Source organism: Danio rerio, chromosome 22 (genome assembly GCF_049306965.1).
Source record: "Danio rerio strain Tuebingen ecotype United States chromosome 22, GRCz12tu, whole genome shotgun sequence".
Classification (NCBI taxonomy): domain Eukaryota; kingdom Metazoa; phylum Chordata; class Actinopteri; order Cypriniformes; family Danionidae; genus Danio; species Danio rerio.
The window spans coordinates 17,469,054-17,492,462 of NC_133197.1; the positions used below are offsets into that span (position 1 = coordinate 17,469,054).

Below are 23,409 nucleotides of genomic sequence, written 5' to 3' on the forward strand. Positions count from 1 at the left end.
CTTTGCACTGACAAACAATGACATTTTTTTCTCATAAAGTCTGTGTTGGACTATGTTTCCCTATCAGATCTGGTAGGTCACTCTGCTCTTCCGGAACCAAGATGCCAATTCACAGGAAATATGTTAATAAGATGTTACGATTAAAGACTGACGAAGACGTCACAGCCGGTTCTGCCATGATGTACGTGCTCTGAAATTCACTATCAGAGTGAGACATTCCTTGAATGCACATTCCATGAGCACAATCAGCGGCTGCTGAAGGAACAGACAACTGTGTTCCACAGTAAGAAACACTGAGGCTATAGAAAAGTTAAATAATAAATACTTACAACTATAATAAAAAAAAAAACAAAATAAAATATTAAATAAAAAATATTGGATAAAAAGTAACATTTTTAATTAAATAATACATCTAGAATAAAATCTAAATGTAAAATGCAATTAATTAAAATATACAAAAAATAATACAATACATTCAAGTTGATTTATGCAAAAAGAAAAAACAACAGCCATATTGTCAGACTAAAATTGGCTTGTAAAATGGTACATTATAAAATAATAAAATATATGTGTCAAAAATCCAAAATATATAGTAATAAATTAAAATACAATTAATTAAAATAAATAATATATTTTTTTAAATCAAAAAAGTATTAAGCTATTGCAATCAGTACTCAACTTAAAGAATTGTGATATTATAAAATAATACAAACAAAATAGAAAAATAAAATGAATTACAATAAAAATATATATTTTTAGAATTAAACATAAGATACAAAACTAAATAATATAAAACTAAACTAATAAAAGATTTAATTAAAAATAATAAAAATATGAAAATAACATGGATCTAATTAAATAAACTTAAATACAGATAATAAAATATTTCATAAAAAATAGAAAAGGTTATAAAATTGTCACAATCACCAGCAATCAGTTGGTGATCGCCTGCAGATTGCTGGTAAACACGCATTACATGTATTACATGGACTACAAGTTCGAGTCATGCACAGCTCACACGCACCTGTTCCTAATTCTGGTGATTATACTAACAAACACAGCTGAAGCTCATTCATTCATTACAAGGACTATAAATATAGCACACACACACACACACATACACACACACACACACACACACACACACACACACACACACACACACACACACACACACACATCATTGCTGAGTCTAGTTATACTGACATTGTGAACATTATGACATTATGCTTTGCCGTGTTTTTGACCCTCGCCTTGTTTGTTTGTTTACGTTGTATGCTTCCTGCCTTTTGACCATTTGCCTGTGTATTGACCACGATTTTGGATTGCCCGTATACATCTGTTTGCTCCAGTGTTGTCTGTTACTTGCCTGACTATTCTGTTTAATAAACCTGCGTTTTGATCCACACCTCCCTTGTCAGCGTCCCTTCACATTACAAAAATATAATTTTAGAAATAATAATAAATGAATGATCATATAATAATAATAGCTAACTATTGTTTAAATATACAATATTATCAAGAAATATAAAATAATCACTGATCAAAAAAAGCCTTATAAATGCTAATATATGCAATATATATATATATATATATATATATATATATATATATATATATATATATAATATTCATGTTATTACACCAATAATATGCTTAATCAAATTATGCTTGTAAAATTAAATCAAAAAGAGTAATAATAATAATAATACAAATTATTAAAATATTATTCTTTTAAAATAAACGAAATACAAAATGTAAAAAAAATAAATTTGTTGTATTAAATTTAATGTAATAAAACACAAAAACATAAAGTTAATAACTACAAAAATGTATAAAACAATTAGACTAGCTATAATCCCATTCTAATACAATCAACAATCAAGCTACTGTCTGTATAGCTATAGCCACCAATATCAAACTGTAACAAAGGCTGAAAAAAACATCATCACACACTTTGTATATGTAACCAACCTGCTGGACCCAGTACCAATCTGAAACATCTTCCTGGCACTAATTCACACTTAATACATGAACCATTACTTCCTGACACAGAAAAAAACAAACATCCATGGGTAAACACACACATCAATACGGCAGTAACAGCTGCAATGAAAAACTATTAAAATCTGCTTTTTTTCACAAAAATTAATGTATATGAGCATCTCAGGGTTAAATCTCTTCTGGAAAGCTTCAGATAACAGAGCTTTGTGCGCCAAACTACAGCAGAGATAAATTACGCAGACAACTCAGAGCCAAAACTAACAAACACACAGCTAATAAATAACCACTATCATGAACTCAAGTTCATTAAACTGTCATAACTTGATAAATAATTTGATCTATTTCTGGCTGAATTGATTTCATTTATTGTAATTATACTGTATATTTATTATTTAAAATGCTAATAGATTTTTTTATCAACTGTAATTACTTAAAATTTATTTGTATCTTTTTTTTTTACAAGATAAATTTATATATAAATAAGAATGCAAAAACTTATGAAAAATTATATTTATTGTGTATAAATTTTTTCTTTTTTGACAGAATTATTTTATTTTTTATTGCAATTATGTATTTATTAAATAAAATGCTAAGATATTTTTTTATTAACTGTAATTATTTATTTGTCTTTTTTGCAAGATTACTATTCAAATTTAAATGTTAATAAGAATGCAACAAGTTATGAAAAAATATATTTATTGTGTAATAATTTTGTTCTATTTCTGACTAATTGAATTTCATTTATTGTAATTATATATTTATTATTTAAATGCTTATAGTTTTTAAACTGCAATTACCTAAACATTTGTGTCTTGATTCTTTTGCAAGATCACTGTTCAAATTTAGAAGTCAACAAGAATTCAGAAAGTTATGAAAAAAATATATTGCATTTTAATTTTGTTCCATTTCTGACTGAACTAATTCTATTTATTGTAATTATATATTAATTATTTAAAATGCTTATATATTTTTTTTAATTAACTGTAATTACTTAATATATATTTGTGTCTATTTCTTTAGAAGAATACTGTTTAAATTTAATGTCAAAAAGAATGCACCAAGTTATGAAAAAATATATCTATTGTAAAATAATTAGTCAGTCTTGCTAAATGACGTATACTGTCATTTAAAAAAAACTATTTCATGTGATAATCATCTAATCTTACTGCAATAATTTATATATATGACCAAACAATAAAATACAGAAGTAACTGCGCATCAGTTCCACATCATTAGAAAAATGCAAAAATTATTTTATTTTAGGAGCGTTTTTTGTGTATTCTTTAAAGGGAAAGTTTGTGAAGAAGCTAAAATGCATAATTTACTAACGAAGATAAAAAAAAAATTATAACACTTTGAGTAACAATTAACACCATTTACTACTGGTTTATTATCTGCCCGTTATTAAGACATTAACTGTTATTAAAGTTTAATCTTCTTTTACATCCCTAATCACTAAACACAACTACTACCTTATTATTAACAAATAAGTATCCGCTAATTATTGAGCTAAAATTCTTCATTAATGGTTCATTAATTGTATAAACTTTTTCATTAAAATAAAGTGCAACCAACATTTTAAATCAACACATCTAAAAATAATAATAACATATTTTGATTTTGCGAAGAAGCTTAAAAGAATTTGCTCACTACAGCATTGTAAACTCAATAATAAACTGTTCAAAAGTATTATAATTTAAACTTTTAAAAGCTAAAATGCTTGAGAAAATGCTAAACTAATACAATTATTATGATTTTTAATAAGAATATTTAAATTATTCTTTCATTTTAAACCTTTAAAGCTAAAATGGTATAGAAGAGGCTAAACTATTAAAATTATTATGATTTTTAATAAGAATATTTAAATGAATTTTTAATATCACATTTTAAAAAGCTAAAATGTTTGCCCAAAATATTAACATGAGCAATTTGCTAAACTGTGATAACATTTTCAAGTCTATAAGTCAAAAGGAAAGTTAATCCGTTGAACTTTTAGAAGCTAAAATGCACTGCAAAAATGCTGGGTTCCACACAATTCATTCATGTTGCCCCATCACTAATCAATTAAGTTAACTTAATAGTTTTTACAAATTTAAAAAAAATTGAACACAAAACAATGAAGTTGTTGGTGTTATGTTTTACTTATTTTAAATAAATAGTTTGAACAAGCAACAAAAGCCAATTTTTAAGTGTGATTAACCCAATTCTTAGGATTCAATTTTAAAATCAATAAATTTTATAATAAAAATAATATATTTCAAACTAGTTTAATACCTATAATGATCTAGCAATTAAATGCAATAAAAGCATAACATTATTTTACATTTGGCTTTTAAGTATGGTTTAACTCCTAGCTAAACTGGTGCATGATCGTAAAAAAAATATCTACAAAAAAAATAAATAATAATAAATTAGTTTCAGTTTCAGTTCAACTGAACTTGTTTATAAACCAAATTCCTTTGAACACCAGATACACTCAAATCTGTCACACAAAACTTCTCCAGCTTCAGTTTTAGTCACTATTTTGAGTACATTTTTGTTGTGCATTTTATACATATATTACATTCTGTTACTACAAAAATGAAACAGCCAAACTCCCTTTGTTTTTCTCCATATGTAGCCGTCTAGACCAAGTGATGTCAACTTGCGTCACCCATTTGGAGAACAAGAGCCTCTAATTGAGCCTTTCTACCCTCTGCTGCCAATGAAAGAAGAGAGAAGTTTGCGTGACTTCTGTACCCACACAATCCACTGTGTACATTGTCATATCTGAACAACGAGGCTGATATCACCTGATTAAATACAGGATTAAACATTATTACTTCTCCATTAGATTTAAATAGGAACGGATGTCAAGAACTGCGGTCCAGCAAAATCATCCTCCCACTTCATCATTTTCCATGGAAGTATCTGTTTGCATCAAAGCAATTCTGTGTAAATACTGTAATTCCTACGAACATCTGTGTCATTTGAAAGTGAAAGACTTTCAACTACGGGAAAATTATCCCAATAAGTCCCAGTAAGCTCTTGATTTATTAGTGCTGTATCTTTTCTTTCTTTCTTTCTTTCTGAAAAATCACTTGGATACCAAATTAAATAACAACAGGACAATATATTTTACAGCAATATATGAGTTCAGACAAGCTCAACTCAAGCCTGAAGTGTTTACACTGTCACTCATCCCTTATTAATAAACCTAATTCATAGAATAAATTAGATGTGACACATATATTATTATTATGTTTACACAATGCATTAGAGATCCATTTAACATACTGACAAGAAATGTCACCTAGAACAAATACAGAAATGAAAACAGAAACTGAAATTAAAATATGTGCTCTTATGACTTGCATTTTAACATATACACACTCAAATAGTGTTTTTCTTGTTTACAACCTGTGGTATTTGACAAATACGTCGTGTTACAGTACTTTTATGTCTCTCACAAAACTTTCCTTGACTTGAACCAATTTTGACTTTATACATAGTATTCTGCATTGAAAATAACGAGATATTTCAACTTATAACTTTTTGAAACCTTCATGAAATAAACTATCACTTTAAAATGTCATTAAACGTATAATAATTGGGCGTCTTGTCAACTGACAATACAACTTACCTTCACAAACTGCGCTACTCGGCCGCACCGCGCATGCGCCACACAGTTGAGACGCCGGCACACAAACAACTCTAGAAACTGACAGGAACACGACTTCAGACTGACTTACTTGACTAAAAGCGGCTCTTGAATATATTTCCCTCGTCTTTTCCCTTGTTTGACGCCTTGGGACTCGTAACAAAAAGAATATTCCTGGTCTTCTGATCTCAACTCGTCACACTTGAAGCCATGTTGAAGTGAAAACCGATACTTCCGCGGCTGACTTTTCTGACACGTCTGACTGCACTCGCGTCAAAGTCAAGTTGCGTATTCAACGCGACGCGTCTGGCAGTGGTTATACGTCACCAGCCAGTTACCAATCACATACGACGTTCTCGTTGCCGCGTAAAGTCATTGGTGGATTGTCATAGCGTCGCGTTTGTGTCGCGTCTCACCCGCGCCGTACATGAAGTAATCCATTCTGTTGTATGAAAACAAAGTATGATATAACAAATAGTCTTGGTTTTATAGTGAAATTGTATTAATGGAACATGTCTGAAACCACTTCACGGAGGTTTAACGTGTATTTGAGGTTGTTTTCTAATGTTTCGGTATCTCTCAATAATTTCTTAGTTTGTTGCGTCACCTAGTGAACACAATGTGAAGCTACGTCACTGCTAGCTCAGGTCATCCCATTAATGAGGTCATCCAAGGTTTAGGTGACCTTTACCTTCAGTGGTGCATTAAAAATCTTTTAGTAGCCTAAACATTTTACTTAAAAAAAATTCAATGTAGCCTAAACTATTCCCTTTAATGTGCATTCACTACCAGATGTACTAGCATTTATTAGCCTATTATTACAATATTTGGTTTGTTTTGTAATAATAGGCTAATAAAATAATAATAAAACATTATGTAGGAGCAATGTGCAAAAGCTCAGTGTAGCCTGGACTGTGCCTTTAATCTGGGGTGAACTTACCAATGAACCAATAAGCGAGGTAAGCAGCCGCTTAGGGCCCCAGGGAATTAGGGGGCCCTGACCAATAACAGGAAGCCTATATTAATCATATAGCTCTTTTAAATGCTGTAAAATATGTCTAAAAGCATAAAGATTTTAACGTTATTCTTATTTTCAACATTCTTTTTTAAACACCTGTCAGAAGATGAGAACGTTGGGCTTGTTAAGAGAAGACCTGCTCAAATAACAGATAATTCCCCAGAGATCAGTGACGGTTGCCAATTCACAAAATGCAGTTATTCAGTTCATATGAAAAATGGCAAAAATATTTAGGGTGATTGATTGGGAATTAAATTTGATTTCATGTTTCGTTAGATAATACAGCAGTTTCAAGAAAAAAAAAAATCTACACACAAATATTGAAATCTAATCACAAATATGGCTAATTAACTTTAAAGTTAGTTTATGAACTTGTTTTTTTTATTTGTGAATTTAGTGTATTTAATTTTACATTAAGAAGATAAAGGTTCCACTTTAAATATATTTTAAATGTACAGTTTATTTACAACCACAACAACAAACTAAAGAAAAAGAGAATGATTTGAGTTTCAATGCTAAACCCCCCTATAACTGGACTTGCCTAGGACCCTCAAATCCCCTAGTCCGCCTCTACCTTTAATGTGCATTTACTATAAAATGTATTAGCATTTATTAATTTATTACAAAACATTATTAAAAATGGTTTTGTAATAATTGTCTAATAAAATAATAATAAAACATTATGTAGGAGCAATATGCAAAACCTCAGTGTAGCCTAGACTGTCCTTTTAATGTGCATTCACTACCAAGTATATCAGCATTTATTAGCCTATTATTACAAAACCATGTTTTGTTTTGTATATTCTACTAAAACATCATCTAGTAAAATAGTCATCTGTAAAAATAGTCTAATATATGCTAATACATTTGGTAGTAAATGCACATTGTAAATGGACAGTTTACCCCCAAAATAAAAGTTCTGCCATCATTTACTTACCCTTCACCACTTCACTTTTGAAAAATGCTGGTTGCTTATAATTATTAACTTACATTGTATTTTTATTTAATTTTTTTTGTGCCAGCAACCAGCAATCTTAAAAGTATCTTTTTTGTGTTCAAAGATGTATTAATTTTGCTATATAATAATAGGCTAATAAATGCTAAAACATTTAGTAGTAAATGCATATGAAATGCACAGTCCCCCCCCCCCCCCGAAAAAAAAATAAAATAAATAAATAAATAAATAAATAAATAAAATAAAAAGAAAGTTCTTCCATTATTCACTCACCCTTCACAAGTTAAACCACAAAAGTAGAGATTTTGAAAAGATCCTGGTAGCTGGTAATTATTAAGTTCCATAGTAGTTTCTTTGGTGCCAGCGACCAACATTCTTCAAAGTGTTTTCTTTTATGTTCAACAGAATGTGACTCATCAAAATTTAAAACCACACGTGGAGTAAAAATGTATATTTCTAAATGACCTATTCCTTGAATATGGTTTAAAGCAGAAAAAAAATTATTTTAAATTCACAGATACACTGTACATTTTAACCAATTGGCTTCTCATATAAACGTTTCTTGCTTTAAGAATCTTTAAAAATTAGTAGCCTAATAAAAATATATAATGGAAAAAAATAATAATAAATTTTTTTTCCCCGCAGTGTGATCAAGAGGTAAATACAGCTATTTCAGCATCTATTAAGTTCATTTTATAGTCCACATTTTAGTAAAATGTATAGAAAAAAGAATATATTTTCTAAATTATAGCCAATCTATCATATCAATTATAGATTTATTTAGATCAATGAACTAATTTGTAATTAATAACCAAAGTTTCATTGGCCATAAAATGTCTTAAGGTCTTAAATTTAGGCCTACTTTTATAAAACCTGCAAAACCATTATAGACCACAATGTCACTGGCCCATGAACATTTCCTGCTTGTTGCCAAACATAACAGTATCTTAATGGTAAAATGGCTGCCATAACATTATTTGTGAATGTTAAATGTAATACAGGAAATACATTAGTTAAAACAATCGTTATTGTTTACATCGCTCAAAATGGTCAATAACATTTCATTTATTCATTTATTAATCTAGTAATACTATGCAAAACACTAAACAAATTAATTTAAAGTGTTTCCTTGAAAAAAGAAACGAGACATGCATTTCTTTGTTTACAGCACAACCTGGTGGATATATAGAAAATCTAAGAAACAGTTATCCAGGCTAATTATCTAGTTTGTAGAGAAAGAAATGCTGTACATTTTAACTTTCATCTAGTTTAATATAAATAGCATTATTGTACATTATGATAGACTAAAAGCTGATCGTATCATTAATGTTCTTCAAAATTTTTATTCATACGCCCTACTCCTACATAACAATATGGTGCCTCTAAAAATATTTTAACCCAATAATCTATCAAATAATGTTCAAAATCCTCTTAGGCTGGTTCACAAGCACATTCTTTAGCTTACAAAATGACACATAACCAGACAAAGCCTCTTTGCCTGCCACGGCTTAATTGGCAGAGCTCTCCTTTTTTGGCACGCAGGCATTTGACAAATTAGACTAAAAGTAAACACGATTATGCAAATATATGACAAAATCAAATTATGTAGCTGTTCCCCTCCCCAAAGCACCTCGATTATTCTGGAACAATATCGCGGCCCCCATAGGACCCTCAGAAATTGGGTTGCGCGCACTTTTTGGAGAGAGTGTCCTTGGTAAGTAGATGTTTATTTTAGACTAGTTATACCACACGAGACCTGTACGATATTTAGTGGCTTGTAATTGCTGATGTATAACAGCGACATATTGAATTGAATATTGGTGATATTGTAGATCTTCAGCTGTGAACGAGTGGACTTATACCTGATCAACAGACATCATGGTTCAGGAAATATGCGTTTTTATATTTTCCCTGACTGCTCTTGGCGTACTTTACACTATGAACAATGTTCCTGCATTTCAAGAGTGAGTATTGTTTTCTTTTATGTATCATAATAATCATATATTTATTACAATTATATTATGTTTTAAAGGCACAAACATTTGCTGATTTAAAAATGACTTTAATGGACTACATAGGCTATTTAGATCTCACTAATTTCAGTTTGTACAAATCATCATATTGTGTCTTATTTTTTATCTCTTCCACTTGAGGGCAGTGAAAGCATATGGTTTGGTGGCTAAATAATAGGTTGTTGGTTTAAAGCATTTATTCTTTATCATGAGAGTAATAAACTAAGTCATTGATTTGTCCTACACTTACTGCTTTATGCCCTAAAAAGACAATAGCTTGATATCAATTGTTTGTGTATAAAGTACAGTCTGATAGAAACATATATTGCACTCACATAACACCCATTTAAATGATGCTGGAGCTTTTTATGCTGAGACAATTGCACACCATGCTTGGCAGACAGGCATTCATGTGCAAATTTTTTGTCATATCCTGGTCTTAATATCACAAAAAGTCACATTTTGTCCTGAAATTGGAGTTATTATCTGGCCTTGTTCATAGCCTGTTCTATTAAAGGGATTTTTCATCCCAAACAAAAACTCTGTCATCATTTACTCACTTTTTACTTACTTCAAACCTTTCTTTCTTCTGTTGAACACAAAATAAAATGTTCTGATTTTGAAGAAAGCTGTAAACCTGTAACCATTGACTTCCATAGTATTTGTTTTTCTTACAATGGAAGTTAATGGTTAATGATTTCAGCTATCTGCAAAATATCTTCATTCGTGGTCAACAGATGAAAGACACTCATAAAGGTTTGAAAACACTTCAAATAGTAGATAGTGAATACATTTTTGGCCTTGTGCATACATTTAATAAAAACTATACAGTAGGTCATGGACAAAAACACATCATTTAAAATATGATAAACCATTTTATTTAGACTTTCAATAACAGATTTCTTTACCAGCATCAGTCCTGATGATGACTTCCATATATATAGTTGAAGTCAGAATTATTAGCCCCCTTTTTATTTTCCCCTTAATTTCTGTTTAACAGAGATTTTCTCAACACATTTCTAAATATAATAGTTTTAATTAATAACTCCTCTGTAATAAGTGATTTATTTCAACTTTGCCATGATGACAGTAAATAATATTTGACTAGATATTTTACAAGACACTTCTATACAGCTTAAAGTGGCATTTAAAGGCTTAACTAGGTTAATTAGTATAACTAGGCAGGTTAGGGTAATTAGGCAAGTTATTGTATAACAATGGTTTGTTCTGTAGACAATCAAAAAAATAAAAATAAACAGCCTAAAGCGGCTTATAATTTTGTTCATAAAATGGTGTTTAAAAAATTAAAAACTGCTTTTATTCTAGTCGAAATAAAACAAATAAGATGAAAAAATATTATCAGACATCCTGTGAAAATTTCTTTGCTCTGTTAAGCATCATTTGGGAAATATTTAAAAAAAAAATTCAAAGGGGGGCTAATAATTCTGACTTCAACTGTGTATATATATATATATATATATATATATATATATATATATATATATATATATATATATATATATATATATATATATATATATATATATATATATATATAGTAAAGATTTATGTTTTCTCAGTATATACAATTACAAGCAAACTCTGATTTCCATAACACATCTACATAATTATAAGGACTTATATTACACTACTGGGCTGTTGAATGTTTGAATCTGATTGGCTGATGAACATTCTACTGTGCCTTTTAAAACACTATTGGCTATGTTTAGGGAAGGGGGAGGGTGGGTCAGTCATTCAGTCAGTAGACAGTCAGTCGACAGTGGGCTCTGATGGATTTACGTGAGAACAGCAGGCACGAATAGCACCTGCGAGAGAAATTTGAGATCTCAAAAAGCGCACACTGTGGCCTCTGGTGGATTTGTAAGCAGTCCCAAATCTCTCTAACCATTGCCCCTATCGCTTGTTATGTTAAAACAACTAATGCATTTGTATAACATTCCAATTGGAGTGTTTAAGCAAAGAGAACCGTTATAGTAGAGTGGAAAAGCAGCTTTTGACCGCATTGGAGTTCAACATCACTGCGCTGATTGATTTTATTTATTTCACAGCCTACAAAAGTCAAATAACAATTAAATCAAAATAACACAGAAGGGTTTTGATGAGATGCATAAGAAACTAAAATTGCACTCAAGAACAGTTTGAGGACAAAAAAGTGAAAACGTCTGACAAACGAAGCACTGTAACAGTGTCTTTAGACACAGTAACCATAGTATAAGCAGAATAATTGCCTCTTGTTCATTGAATTATTAGGAAATAATGCACCTTGGGTTCAGTAATTCAATGGTTAGGTATTCTTTACGTCAACCACTTTACCTTTGGAGGTGAACACACTTTCAGACCCCATTTATAATTGTATTTAGCATTGTCCATTTACTCTGCACTGAATTTTGGACAGTTGGATCAAGAGAAGATTTTTGTTTACTCCTCATCTTTTGCATCTGTTCGAACACATATGATCTAGCTAATAAAAAATAGTTGGACATACCATCAAGAATCAATGGAATTTCATTAGCATGTCACTCCATTTTTATGCCACCATCCATTAATCTAAATGAAAAACAACAAGCGTCTCTGCTGGAGGCTGTACTGACTCTCAATGACAATAAGAAGTGTTTTCTGCCTGAATTGCTCCTCATACAACAGTAATCACGTCTCAGAAAGGCAGGATGAGCATCACGTGCTTTCCCATCTTATTTGGAGCTCTGGGTGTTGGAATAATTACAGTCCTTGCTGCCAAACCATTCATCTCTGCCCGCTTGCTGGAGACAGGAAAGAGAATGGCTGAATACACGGCGGACAGTAATTGGGGACAAGACTTTGTGCAAAATTAATCAGAAATTATATAATTTTTTCATAAAGTATGCAAAGGTGGTGTCCTTCAAGACATAAGGGTAAATTCTTGATTAAACATTCAATACCTTTTAATATTGTAAAAGTAAGAATAATAGGGCCATTGTTATGTCTTTAAGCGAGTGCAAGATAAATCCTTCCTCAAGGGATGAAAAGCATCAGCGGTGTTTATTGTTGCTTTCTTAATTTTCATTACTCTTCCTTTTATTCTTTTTAAAATCATTTTAAAGCATTTGCGTTTGTTGAAGCCGCATAAAATAAGTAAATAAATAAATAAATAAAGGTATTACGTATTTTTTTCTCACAATTCAAAGGAAAAAGCTCTTGTGAGATAAAAACTCAGTTCTGTGAACACAATTCTGCGTAAAAAGATTTTTTTTTGTATTAAAAGGCTGTTTTTCAATATGCGTTCTTCAGCGGTCTTGCGTCCTTGTGTTCTCGTGCAACGTCATCATCAGCTGCTTAAGTTCAGTTCCAATACTCAAGACCGCAAGTACGGAGGATGCGTGAAACTTCCCGGATGTGATCTTGATATCGAGGACGCACTGATGCAGACTTGAGCACCAAACTCGCTCTGGAAGTCCCAGTAGTCATTGCGACTTGAGGTGGAAAGTGCAGCATTTTATTTAGATTCATTATTAAAGTTCAGAGATATCACTTATTTACCTCAGGAGTTTCCCTAAATGAAACGGTGAAAGTAAACATTAACATGAATATCTTAATAAAGGAATAAACACATTAAGGGTTGTTTGTTTGCTGAAATTTGTATTAAAATCAGTTTTATTTATATTGTTCAGAGTATATTTATAATGTTTTATGCAAAGTATATATTTTGAAGAGGGGGGAAACAAAAAATTGTTGTATGAGTGCTGTAATGTTTAAATAATTTCCATTTAAAACGCGTGAAGGTCACATGACCATCAGGAAGAACGCAGCATCTCATTTCTCAAAGGACGCATTCTCTGCCCTCGAGGTCTCCTGAGTTCGTTCTTCCGAGGACACCTGGCAAGACCGGTCTCCAGAAGAACACAAGTCCGTTCTCTGCGTTCTTGGAATTGAGAAACAGCCATAGTAAAGCATCATGACATAGACTTGCGATTAAAAAAACGTTAACGTCACTGTTATTTAATCAAATTGTGAGTTTTTAGGTTGCTCACAATTCTGATTTTATTTCTCAAAAAACGCATGAAGATATTAGACAAAATGTGAGATGTTAACAATCTCAGAAAAATACTTTTGCAAATCTTGGGAAACTATCAACATTCTGACAGGTAGGCCTATATACATTTTTAGAGATCACGAATGATGTAGCCTGGAGAACGAATGGCTACATTTTGTCTTTAAAACAAATGCTGGTAGTTGTTATGATGCCATTCATTTTCATGCTTACCAGCTGACTGCCTAACTCCATATGTCCGGCTTTCCTGCTGGTACCAGTTTTTCCCGAAGCTCGCCATGTACGTCGGCAGACTTGAGATGTAGAGAGGAGTTGATCACAACGATGGGGTTTGAGTCCACAAAGCATGATTCCTGAAAAACAGAAACAGAAGCCAAAAAATAAAATAAACAAATAAATTACAGGGTGAGAATGTGGTGAAATCTAAAAATGTAGTGAAAATCAGGCTTTTCAGTGCTTTTCTTTTTCTGGATTGCTTTTTAATTTTAGTTGGGTTTAGGGAAGTGTGTGTTGAGGTCAATCTGTACTTTTCAACACACTAATGGTTGGGTTTAGGGAAGGAACAGGGTGGGTCAGGCGATTGGTCAGTCAGTCATTCAGTCAGTCAATAGCGGCCTCTGGTGGATTTACATGAGAACAGCAGTCATGAATGGCAAAAAAAAAAAGAGAAATTTGACATCTTGAAAAAGCGTACACAGCAACCTCTGGTGGATTTGCCAAAAAAACCTACCTCCTGAGATGTAATTGGCGCTCTCCAGAAATGTATATAGCAGTATGTTTTCAGACTGAGCCTGGCTTGGAAATTATGTAACTATGAGATGAATATAGCAAAAAAAAAAAAAAAAAAAGAGTCAAAATTATGAGTCAATGTGTTACATAAACTGCAAGATTATTGGATTTCTCATAATTTCATCTTTATTTTCTCCAGTTATGGATTTATTTCTCACAATTTCAAAACGTGTGAGTGAACCAAAATGTTTAGATTTTTTTCACAATAAAAAGTCTATAGGGATTAGAGGATGTTAAAATATCATAATCGTGATAATGTCAGAATGTCAAAAAAAAAAAGAAAAAAAGAAAGAAAATGGGTGACACTTTATTTTGATGGTCCATTTGAGTATTAGTAGACTCTCTGCTCAATATCATATCATAATATGTTGATACTGCTGCTAAACAGACATGTAACTGACTATAAGAAACTTTGCAAGTACATAACAACTTACATTAACCCTAACCCCAACCTAACAGTCTACTTATGATCTAATTAGAATTAGTTGGCATATCGATGCAATGTAATATATGCAAAATATTTTATATTGCAAGCATACATCTTGCAATTCTGAGTTTTACCTTGCAAATATTTTGCAATTATTTAGACTTACAATTGTAAAAATTTCAGAGTTGTAAAATAAAAGATGCAATTAACACATTTTATTATTCTTATATTCCATAATTTCTTTTTACACATAATTATCACAACCTCAGCATCCTATTTCCCTGTATTGTATGCTGTAAAATGTTCAAAATAATTGACATGCAGAAATCTATTTTATATATTCTATCCCACAGCAAGCTAAATTTGCTCTAATATTTACTATTGATTATTGTTTTGTATTTTCAGGCCAGTGGTTATTCTTGAAATTGGCGTGGCTGTTCTTGTGGCAGTTTTCCTCCTGGTCTACCTCGCTACGCGCTTCAATCCTCCTAAGGATCCTTTGTTCTATGGTATGATTTGATTGGTTGATTCTTAAAAACACTGAATTTATCCACATTCTGCATTTCATCCTGAACTTGTCGCCAAAACTGCATCCTGTTTCTTTTGTAGCACAACTGGGGGAAGTACTTACTTTTTTTTACTGCACTGAATGCTAAAGCAATTTAAACTCATTATGATTGGCACAAAGCTAGTGCTAGCATTTCATTGACCTTTTATGTCACCATAGAAAAGATTGTGGGATATTTACACTCCCTAATCCCTAAGCTGGGGTGTCATTTCTATTATTTTGTCTTTTTTCAAAAGGAGAAAACATAGTCATATCAGTCATATCAATTACATGTGATTAATAGAGTTGGCAGTAACACTTTAGTTTGGGGACCAGTTATCACGTTTGCGTACTTGCTTATTAGCAGATTATTACTAGAATATTAGCTATGTATTACTATTAATACAAAATATCTCAATTTTAAGTGTATCAAAATAAACTTCAAAACGCAGCAGCCAAAAATCTAAATTAAATACTGTATTTTGGTATTTTGAAAATAATACAAAAGACTTTTACAAGGCAGTATGAAATTTCTTCACAAACCTTCAATAGGCATATTCGATCAATCTCTTCACCATTAAACCGGCTTAGTGAAGTAAACAATGTTTGACAGCAACAGCGTTTCTCTGAGCAAGGTTAAGTCAGCTTCTCTGTCAACTCATTTACTTCTGCTAAACATAATGTAACTTGCGTTTCTCTTTGATTTTAGTATAGGTTTTGTACAAATTGCTTACAGAAAGTATTGTCTTGAAGATCATCCCTTTAATCACTGTAAAAATCACTGCAGATAAGGAGTTGGAATAATATAATTGGAAATATAATATATTTTTAATTTTTTCCAATTGAAATCTTTAATACTTAATATAAAATCACAATTTCTGAAAACTACTAAAATCTCCAGTAAAGTATTTTCTATATATTTTTTATATATTTGCTTGCAATTGTACTTAAACACACAATATAAAACATACTATACTGTACACAAAATATGCAAAAATACATTTACAACACTACCATAGATGTATAAATATAACAATGTAATTACAGTGTTATTACATAGTAATTATAATGTAATGACATAGGGATTACATCCAAAATACAAGTTTGTAATTACATATGTACTGCATATGTTTATATATATACACAAATTCTGTACATAAAAAACATTTCAGTTTATAAATATTATCTTGGATGTAGTTACAATGTAGTAGCAATGTAACTACAATGTAATGAAATAGTAACTATGTTTGTAGTTACATGTGTACTGTGTATATTTATGTATACAACTATAACCAAATACTGTAAGAAAAAAACTACATTTATAAATATTATATTGGATGTAACTACAATGTAATTACAATGTAACAACAAAGTAAATTCACACAAAATAAAAGTTTGAAACTACATATGTACCGTGTATACTTACATATAAACACACAAAAAAATACTGTACTTGAAATATACAAAGACACATATGCTTATAAATGTTATCTTGGATGTAATTTCAATGTAATAGCAATGTAATTACAACGTAATGACATAGTAACTACCATGTAATGACATGTTAAGTACATCCAAGATAAAAGTTTGTAATTACACATTACATGTTTAGTGTGTATATTTACGTATACAGCTATAAATAACCAAATACTGTACATGCAATAAACAAAGAAACATTTACATTTATAAATAATATTTTGGATGTAACTACAATGTAGATACAATGTAATGACACAGTAGTTGCACATAAGAAAAGTTTTTAAATACACATGACATCTCAGATGTAATTACAATGCTACAGCAACATAAAAATGTTATTACATAGTTATTATAATTTAATGACAATGCAATTATAATCAAAATAAAAGTTTGTAATTACATATGTACTACTGCACCTATGTTTATGTATAAATACACAAAAACTGTACATGAAATATACAAAGAAACATTTCAGTTTATAAATATTATCTTGGACGTAAATACAATGTATTAGCAATGTAATTACAATGTATTGATATAGAAATTATGTTTGTAATTACATGTGTACTGTGTATATTTATGTATGTAACTATAAATAACAACATACAATACATGCAATACAAAAACATTTACATTTATAAATATTATTTCTGCTGTAACTACAATATATTTACTAATTATAACACACAAATACTGTACATGAAAAATACAAAAACACATTCACAATACGATCATAGATGTAGTTACAATGTTTTAACAATGTATTTACAATTTAATTACAATGTTATTATATTGGTAAAAAATTAATAACATTATAACAATGTTATTGCAAAGTTATTATATTGTCGTAACATGTAATAACAACATTATAACAATGTTATTGCAATGTTATATATTATAACATGTATTAACAATGTAATAACAATGGTTTATCATTGTACTTACAATGTTGTTACATAGTAATTATAGTGTAATGATATAGTAATTACATCCAAAATAAAAGTCGTAATTACATATGTACTGCTTATATTTATGTATAAATGCACAAGTACTGTGCATGACATACAAATAAAAATTAAGTTATTAAATATTATCTTGGATGTAATTACAATGTAACAGCAATGTATTTACAAGGTAATGACATAGTAATTAAGTTTGTAATTACATACTGTGTATGTGTGTTAGTACTGTGTATATTTACCTATACAGCTATAACCAAATACTGTAATAAAGAAACATTGACATTCATAAATATTATCTTGGATGTAATCTAATGACAATGTAAATATATTTGAAAAAATAAAAGGTTGTAATTACATATAATATTCAGAAAACCTATATACATTTCTAAAGATCGCGGATTATGTAACCAGAAGTACATATGGCTGCATTTCCTTTTTTAAAATGAATGTTATGGGGTGGTATGACACTGTTCTTTTTTGCGCTTACCAGCTGACGGCTTACCTCCATATGGACGTTTTTTAACCCTGTTACCAGTTTGTCCAGTAGCTCGCCATGTACATTGGCACTCTTGAAACGTAAAAAAGGAGTTGACCACAGTTTCAGAACAGTTTCAGAAAGCAGATAAGACAAAAACAGAGGCCAGAAAGCAAAATAAACAAGTAAATAACAAGGTGAGAATGTGGTAAAAGTCAGGCAAGGGCATTTTTTTCTCTGGACTGCTTTTAAAACTGTTGGTTGGGTTTAGGAAAGTTGGTTTGCGGGTCAACCAATGCTTTTAAAAACACTATTGGTTAGTTTTGGAGAAGGAGGAGGGTGGGTCAGTTGATCAGTCAGTCAGTCAGTCAGTTGACAGCGGCCTCTGGTGGATTTACGTGAGAAAAGCATGCCTGAATGGCATTCGCTAGAGGAATTTGAGATCTAGAAAAGCATTCACAGCAGTTTCTGTTGGATTTGTGAAAACAAAAACTGCAAAAACTCCTGGGATGTGTTTGGCACTCTCCAGAAATCTATATATAGCAATACGTTTTCAAAATGAGCCTGGGTTGAAAAAAAATATTTTTTTACTTTTATTTAATGTTTAAAATGCCATGCAATCCAATTAGATCCACTTATTTGATAATCAAAACAGGTCTCTCGTATAATCGGAGAGAAAATATTACTTTACAAACTCTATTGTAAATAAATCATATAAACATTTTCATATTAGTCAATAATATTTCTGAAATTAATTAAAAAGATGAATAAATACAAATTTACACATACAAGTAAATCAATAGATTCAATCATTGCCTAAAATTCTGTAAATTTCTGCGTGGATTCTGCGTAGGCCTACTAATGGCTTTTTACTGCGCACCTCTCACTCAGTGTTCACTATGTATGCGGATTATTTGTAGCGTAAGCTTTGTTTCAGTTCTTTTGAATGGTAGCTTCACAAAAAGAAAGTGCAACCCATAATTTAAAAGGCAGTTGTCATGTGGAAAATGGTGTATAAACATGCTCATCTTCCCCTTTCTGAATCCAATGAAAAAGTCAGCTTTTTAAAAATGTAATGTTACAAATTCTACTTAAGATAGCAGGGCAAATATGGGTTAAAGTGACTCAGATGTGGCGATGTCATCCTGCACAGCATGTCGCTCAACCCCTGCCGTGATGAAGGAGGCTGTAATTCCCCTATCGCACCTGCAGTGGGTAAACTAAACCAAGACCCCTATGGATTAAAAGGTCTTGGGGAGAAAAAGGGAAGCGAGAAAGACGGATATGGAGAATGCCACTATCAGACTGTGTATCTGTGCTCGGCGGATGTCTTTTTGAGCAGTCATATCTGCGCAACTGTCAGTCAGATACTCATGGATGCTTTAAGAATGGCAGTGGACAATATCTCGTCTGGCAATCCAGCCATGAAATTGGATACAAGAAAAAAAGTACTTGTTATAATAACACACCTGCCTTTACTTTTACACCGCTGGTTTCCTTCACAATATGCAGTTAATTCCTCCTGAAAACTTCCCTTTGAAAAGAGTATAAAAGGAGTGGATAACTTAAGTATAATACATGATCTAACTATAACATACAGTACAGTATATTGTGCTGTTTGTCATTCGGTTAATTATGTATTTTATGGAAAAGAGCAGCGTGAACATTCTGCTAAGCTTCTCCTTTTGTCTTTTACGTAAAAAAAGTCATTAGAGTGAATGGAAGCTTATTTTCATCATAAAAAGGAGTAGATAACTTAAGTAGTATAATGAATAATCTAACTCTAACATATATTGTGCTGTTTTGTCATTCATTTAGTTGTGTTTTTATGGAAAAAAAGCAGAGTGAACATTCCGCAAAGCTTCTCCTTTTGTCTTAAGAGAATTAAAGGAGTGGATAAAACAATTCTTCTTCTCCCACTTGTTTTGGCAACACAACTTGGTGTCTCTCAGCCGTCTCTCTGTACAAACAGTCTTCGAAGCTATTATGCATATTATTTGTTACACTGCATACACAATAGAGCGTGTTGAATGGTTTGAACCAAGTCTTTCTCATGAATGAATGCAGGACACTCAGAGACGTCACAAAGTACTCCCAGGTACAGACAGCCAGCCTACACACTGGAATACACGCAAGTACCTAATTGCCATGACGCAGCTTTAAAAATTAGTTTCAAACCGAAAGAACGAATTTGCTCAAAATAACGCAAAAACAACCAATTTTCACTTTTTTTTGTGAAATATATGTGCCCTAATTGTGTTTTTAGCAGCGTGGGAAACATGTATGACTGTCAACTGCTCAAAAAAAGGGTTTTGGTGTTTCGTGACCCTTTAAGTATGAAAAATGATCTAACTCAAATTACATTATAAGTTAACTGTGTATTTTATGGATGAGAGCAGCATGAACATTTCGCAAAGGTTCTTTTTTTGTCTTCTACGCAAAAGTCATTGGAGTGAATGGAAGCTTGTTTTTAACTTTTGTATTATTGAAGAGTAATAAAGAAGTCAATAAATTAAGTATAAAAATGATTTAACTCAAATTACATTATAGTTAACTGTGTATTTTATGGAAAATACCAGTGTGAACATTTCGCAAAGGTTCTGCTTTTGTCTTCTTTTTTTAAAAAAAAGTCATTAGGGTGAATGGAAGCTTATTTTTGTTATGGAATAAAAAAAAAACCTAATCGCAACATTTTATTGCACAATTATGACTCTTGTAATACTTATACCCCCGGTTTCACAAACAAGGTTTAAGGCTAGTCAAGATTAAATTGCATGTTTGAGCTGTCTTAACTCAAAATAACTTGTGGTGAGATGTCTTTAAATATGTTAGTGTTTTTTTTTTTTTTTTGTCTCCAGGTGCACACCAGTAATATTTTTCTAAGGCCATTTTTATAAATGTGTCTTAAATAGCCTAATTTAACCAAGGCCTAGTCCTGGCTTAATCTAAGCCCTGTTTGTGAAACTGGGCCATAGAGTATTAAAGCAGTCGATAACAAGTATAATAAATGATCTAACTCCAACATATATTGTGCTGTTTGTCATTTAATTAATTTCATACTTTATGGAAAAGAGTAGTGTGAACATTCCGCAAAGCTTCTTCTTTTGTCTTCTACAAAAAAGCCATTGAAGTGAATGGAAGATTATTTTTAACTTTTGTATTATTGAGGAGTATTAAAGAAGCAAATAACTTAAATATGAAAGATGCGTTAATTCTAAGAAATAAAAAGGGTCAGAATAATTAGATGTAAATAAATATGAATTGCAGTTGTGAAGATTTGCAAGCTGTTATCAGAACTGTGAGAAACAGTCATAACTCTGAAAAAAAGTGTCAGAATTGTGAGAATAAAAGTCACAATTACCTTTTTTTTCATGTTTCTATTCTGAGACAGAAATGAGCTTCCAGAGGAACGACGTGAGAATAAGTAAATGATGACAGAGTTTTCATGTCTAGGTGAACTATTCCTTTAAATCCTGTGTCTGAGCTTTCAGCGGTGACATTTACAGTCATTATTTTCTCCTCCGTGCTTAAGAAATTTCTTTCTTCATGTCCCCTGCCACTCATTATTTGTCACCCAGACGCTTAGGAAATGTCACATGGGGTATTCGCTGTCTCCACAAAGTGCCCTTTTGGCACAGCTGCACTTTAAATGTGGAAAAAAGCCTCCAAATATACATTTTTTGTTCACACCTCCACTAGCAGATATCATTATCCTCTTTCACCTTGGTAGAAATCAATAGTCGGTAAGAAAGTAGTCTTTTTTAATAAAGAGAGAGAGGATAAAGGTAGTCCAGTTAACTCTTGATATGGCATTGGAGTGTTCTGAAACATCTTATTAGTGAGCTTTTTTCTCTCTCAGCACATCACAGAAGGCTTAGAGTTAAAGACGAAAACATTTCAGTTCAGCGTTACGAAAGAGCCAATGAAGCCGAGCTCATAATCCCACTGAGAGAGATGTGTTTCCTTGTAAAGCCTGCAATTAAGAAAGGGAACAAAGTGATTGGAAATTTTGCTTTCGTTATAGCCAAGAGAAACTGTCACTTTCTGAAGAATAAACTGTTTCATTGTTTGATTTCAGACCAGTTTTTATTCTTACAGGGCTCTATTTTAACGATCTAGGCGCAAAGTCTAAAGCGCATAGTGCATAAGCATTAAGGGCATGTCGCATGATCTAACAGCACCCACGCCCCCACTACCCCCTCCCCATACTTTAAAGTATAATATTGCTATTTATGCACTTTAGGCTAAAAGATGACTTTACATGTCCATGTTCTTTTCCTTTTCTATAGCTTGCAAACAAAAAAGCACATGTTCTATTTCACACTTTAAAAAAAAAACTATAATGAATAAATAAATAAATCAAATACAATTAAAACATTAAATCTAGCCAACAATATAGCCAATATAGCCAACAATAATCACCAACAATGCGCCTGAACACACCTCCTCTTTAGATAGGCACACCTATAAGTCCACAAAGGGGTGCAAATGGATTTGGTATTTAAACAAAATGGTGCAAAACGGGAAAATTAGGGTTGCGTTTGTCTGAAAATAGCAACAAATTGCAGCAAACAAGTCTTGCGCCTTGTTGTGCCAGGTGTATGATAGGGCCCATAATGTTCATGACAAGTTGCATGAGTGGATAATACACAGTCAGCTGTGTACAGTATATCACACTTATTACATGACTGCCTGACAAAAAAATAAGCGAGTGTAAATTCAATATAGGGCATTACTGTGGCTCAATTGTTAGCACTGTCGCTTCACAGCAAGAAGGTCGTTGGTTCAAGTCCCAGCTGGGCCAGCTGGCATTTCTGTGTGGAGTTTGTATGTTCTCCCCATGTTTGTGTGGGTTTCCTCCACAGTCTAAAGACATGCGCTATAAGTGAATTGGGTAAACAAAGTTGGCCATAGTGTGTATGAAAGTGAGAGTGTATGGGTTTTGTAGTAGTAGTAGTGCCAAAAATATTGCCAGACTATGAATCTTTTCATTCTCCAGTATGGTCTTGTGTAGGATTACAATACTGCAAGATCCAACAAAGCTCCAGTTGTA

General features: G+C 31.6%; 2 protein-coding genes and 1 long non-coding RNA gene across 4 annotated transcripts in view; 1 reads left to right on the forward strand and 2 right to left on the reverse strand.

The window, feature by feature from the left end:
- The window catches only part of sbno2b (strawberry notch homolog 2b), an 89,051-nt gene extending 83,118 nt beyond the window's left edge, over positions 1-5,933 (reverse strand). Inside the window, exon 1 of one of the 2 annotated variants that reach the window (NM_001423267.1) lies at positions 5,736-5,933. The gene's annotated coding sequence lies outside the window, so the exon portion shown is untranslated. Of the gene's footprint in view, positions 1-5,626 lie in introns of both variants that reach the window. The other variant, XM_009296338.4, reaches the window with a different exon arrangement.
- Positions 5,934-9,251: 3,318 nt separating this feature from the next.
- Positions 9,252-23,409, forward strand: part of tm6sf2b (transmembrane 6 superfamily member 2b) — a 35,054-nt gene continuing 20,896 nt past the window's right edge. The window contains 3 exon segments of the mRNA NM_001080661.1: positions 9,252-9,331; positions 9,450-9,581; positions 15,299-15,402. Of these exon segments, the coding sequence (NP_001074130.1) occupies positions 9,496-9,581; positions 15,299-15,402 (190 nt within the window). The 5' untranslated portion in view covers positions 9,252-9,331; positions 9,450-9,495.
- On the reverse strand, positions 11,655-21,837 carry LOC141380101 (uncharacterized). The gene is made up of 3 exons (XR_012397547.1): positions 21,718-21,837; positions 13,891-14,030; positions 11,655-13,548 (listed from the first exon to the last, which is right to left on the reverse strand). It is a non-coding gene; the product is annotated as an uncharacterized lncRNA (long non-coding RNA).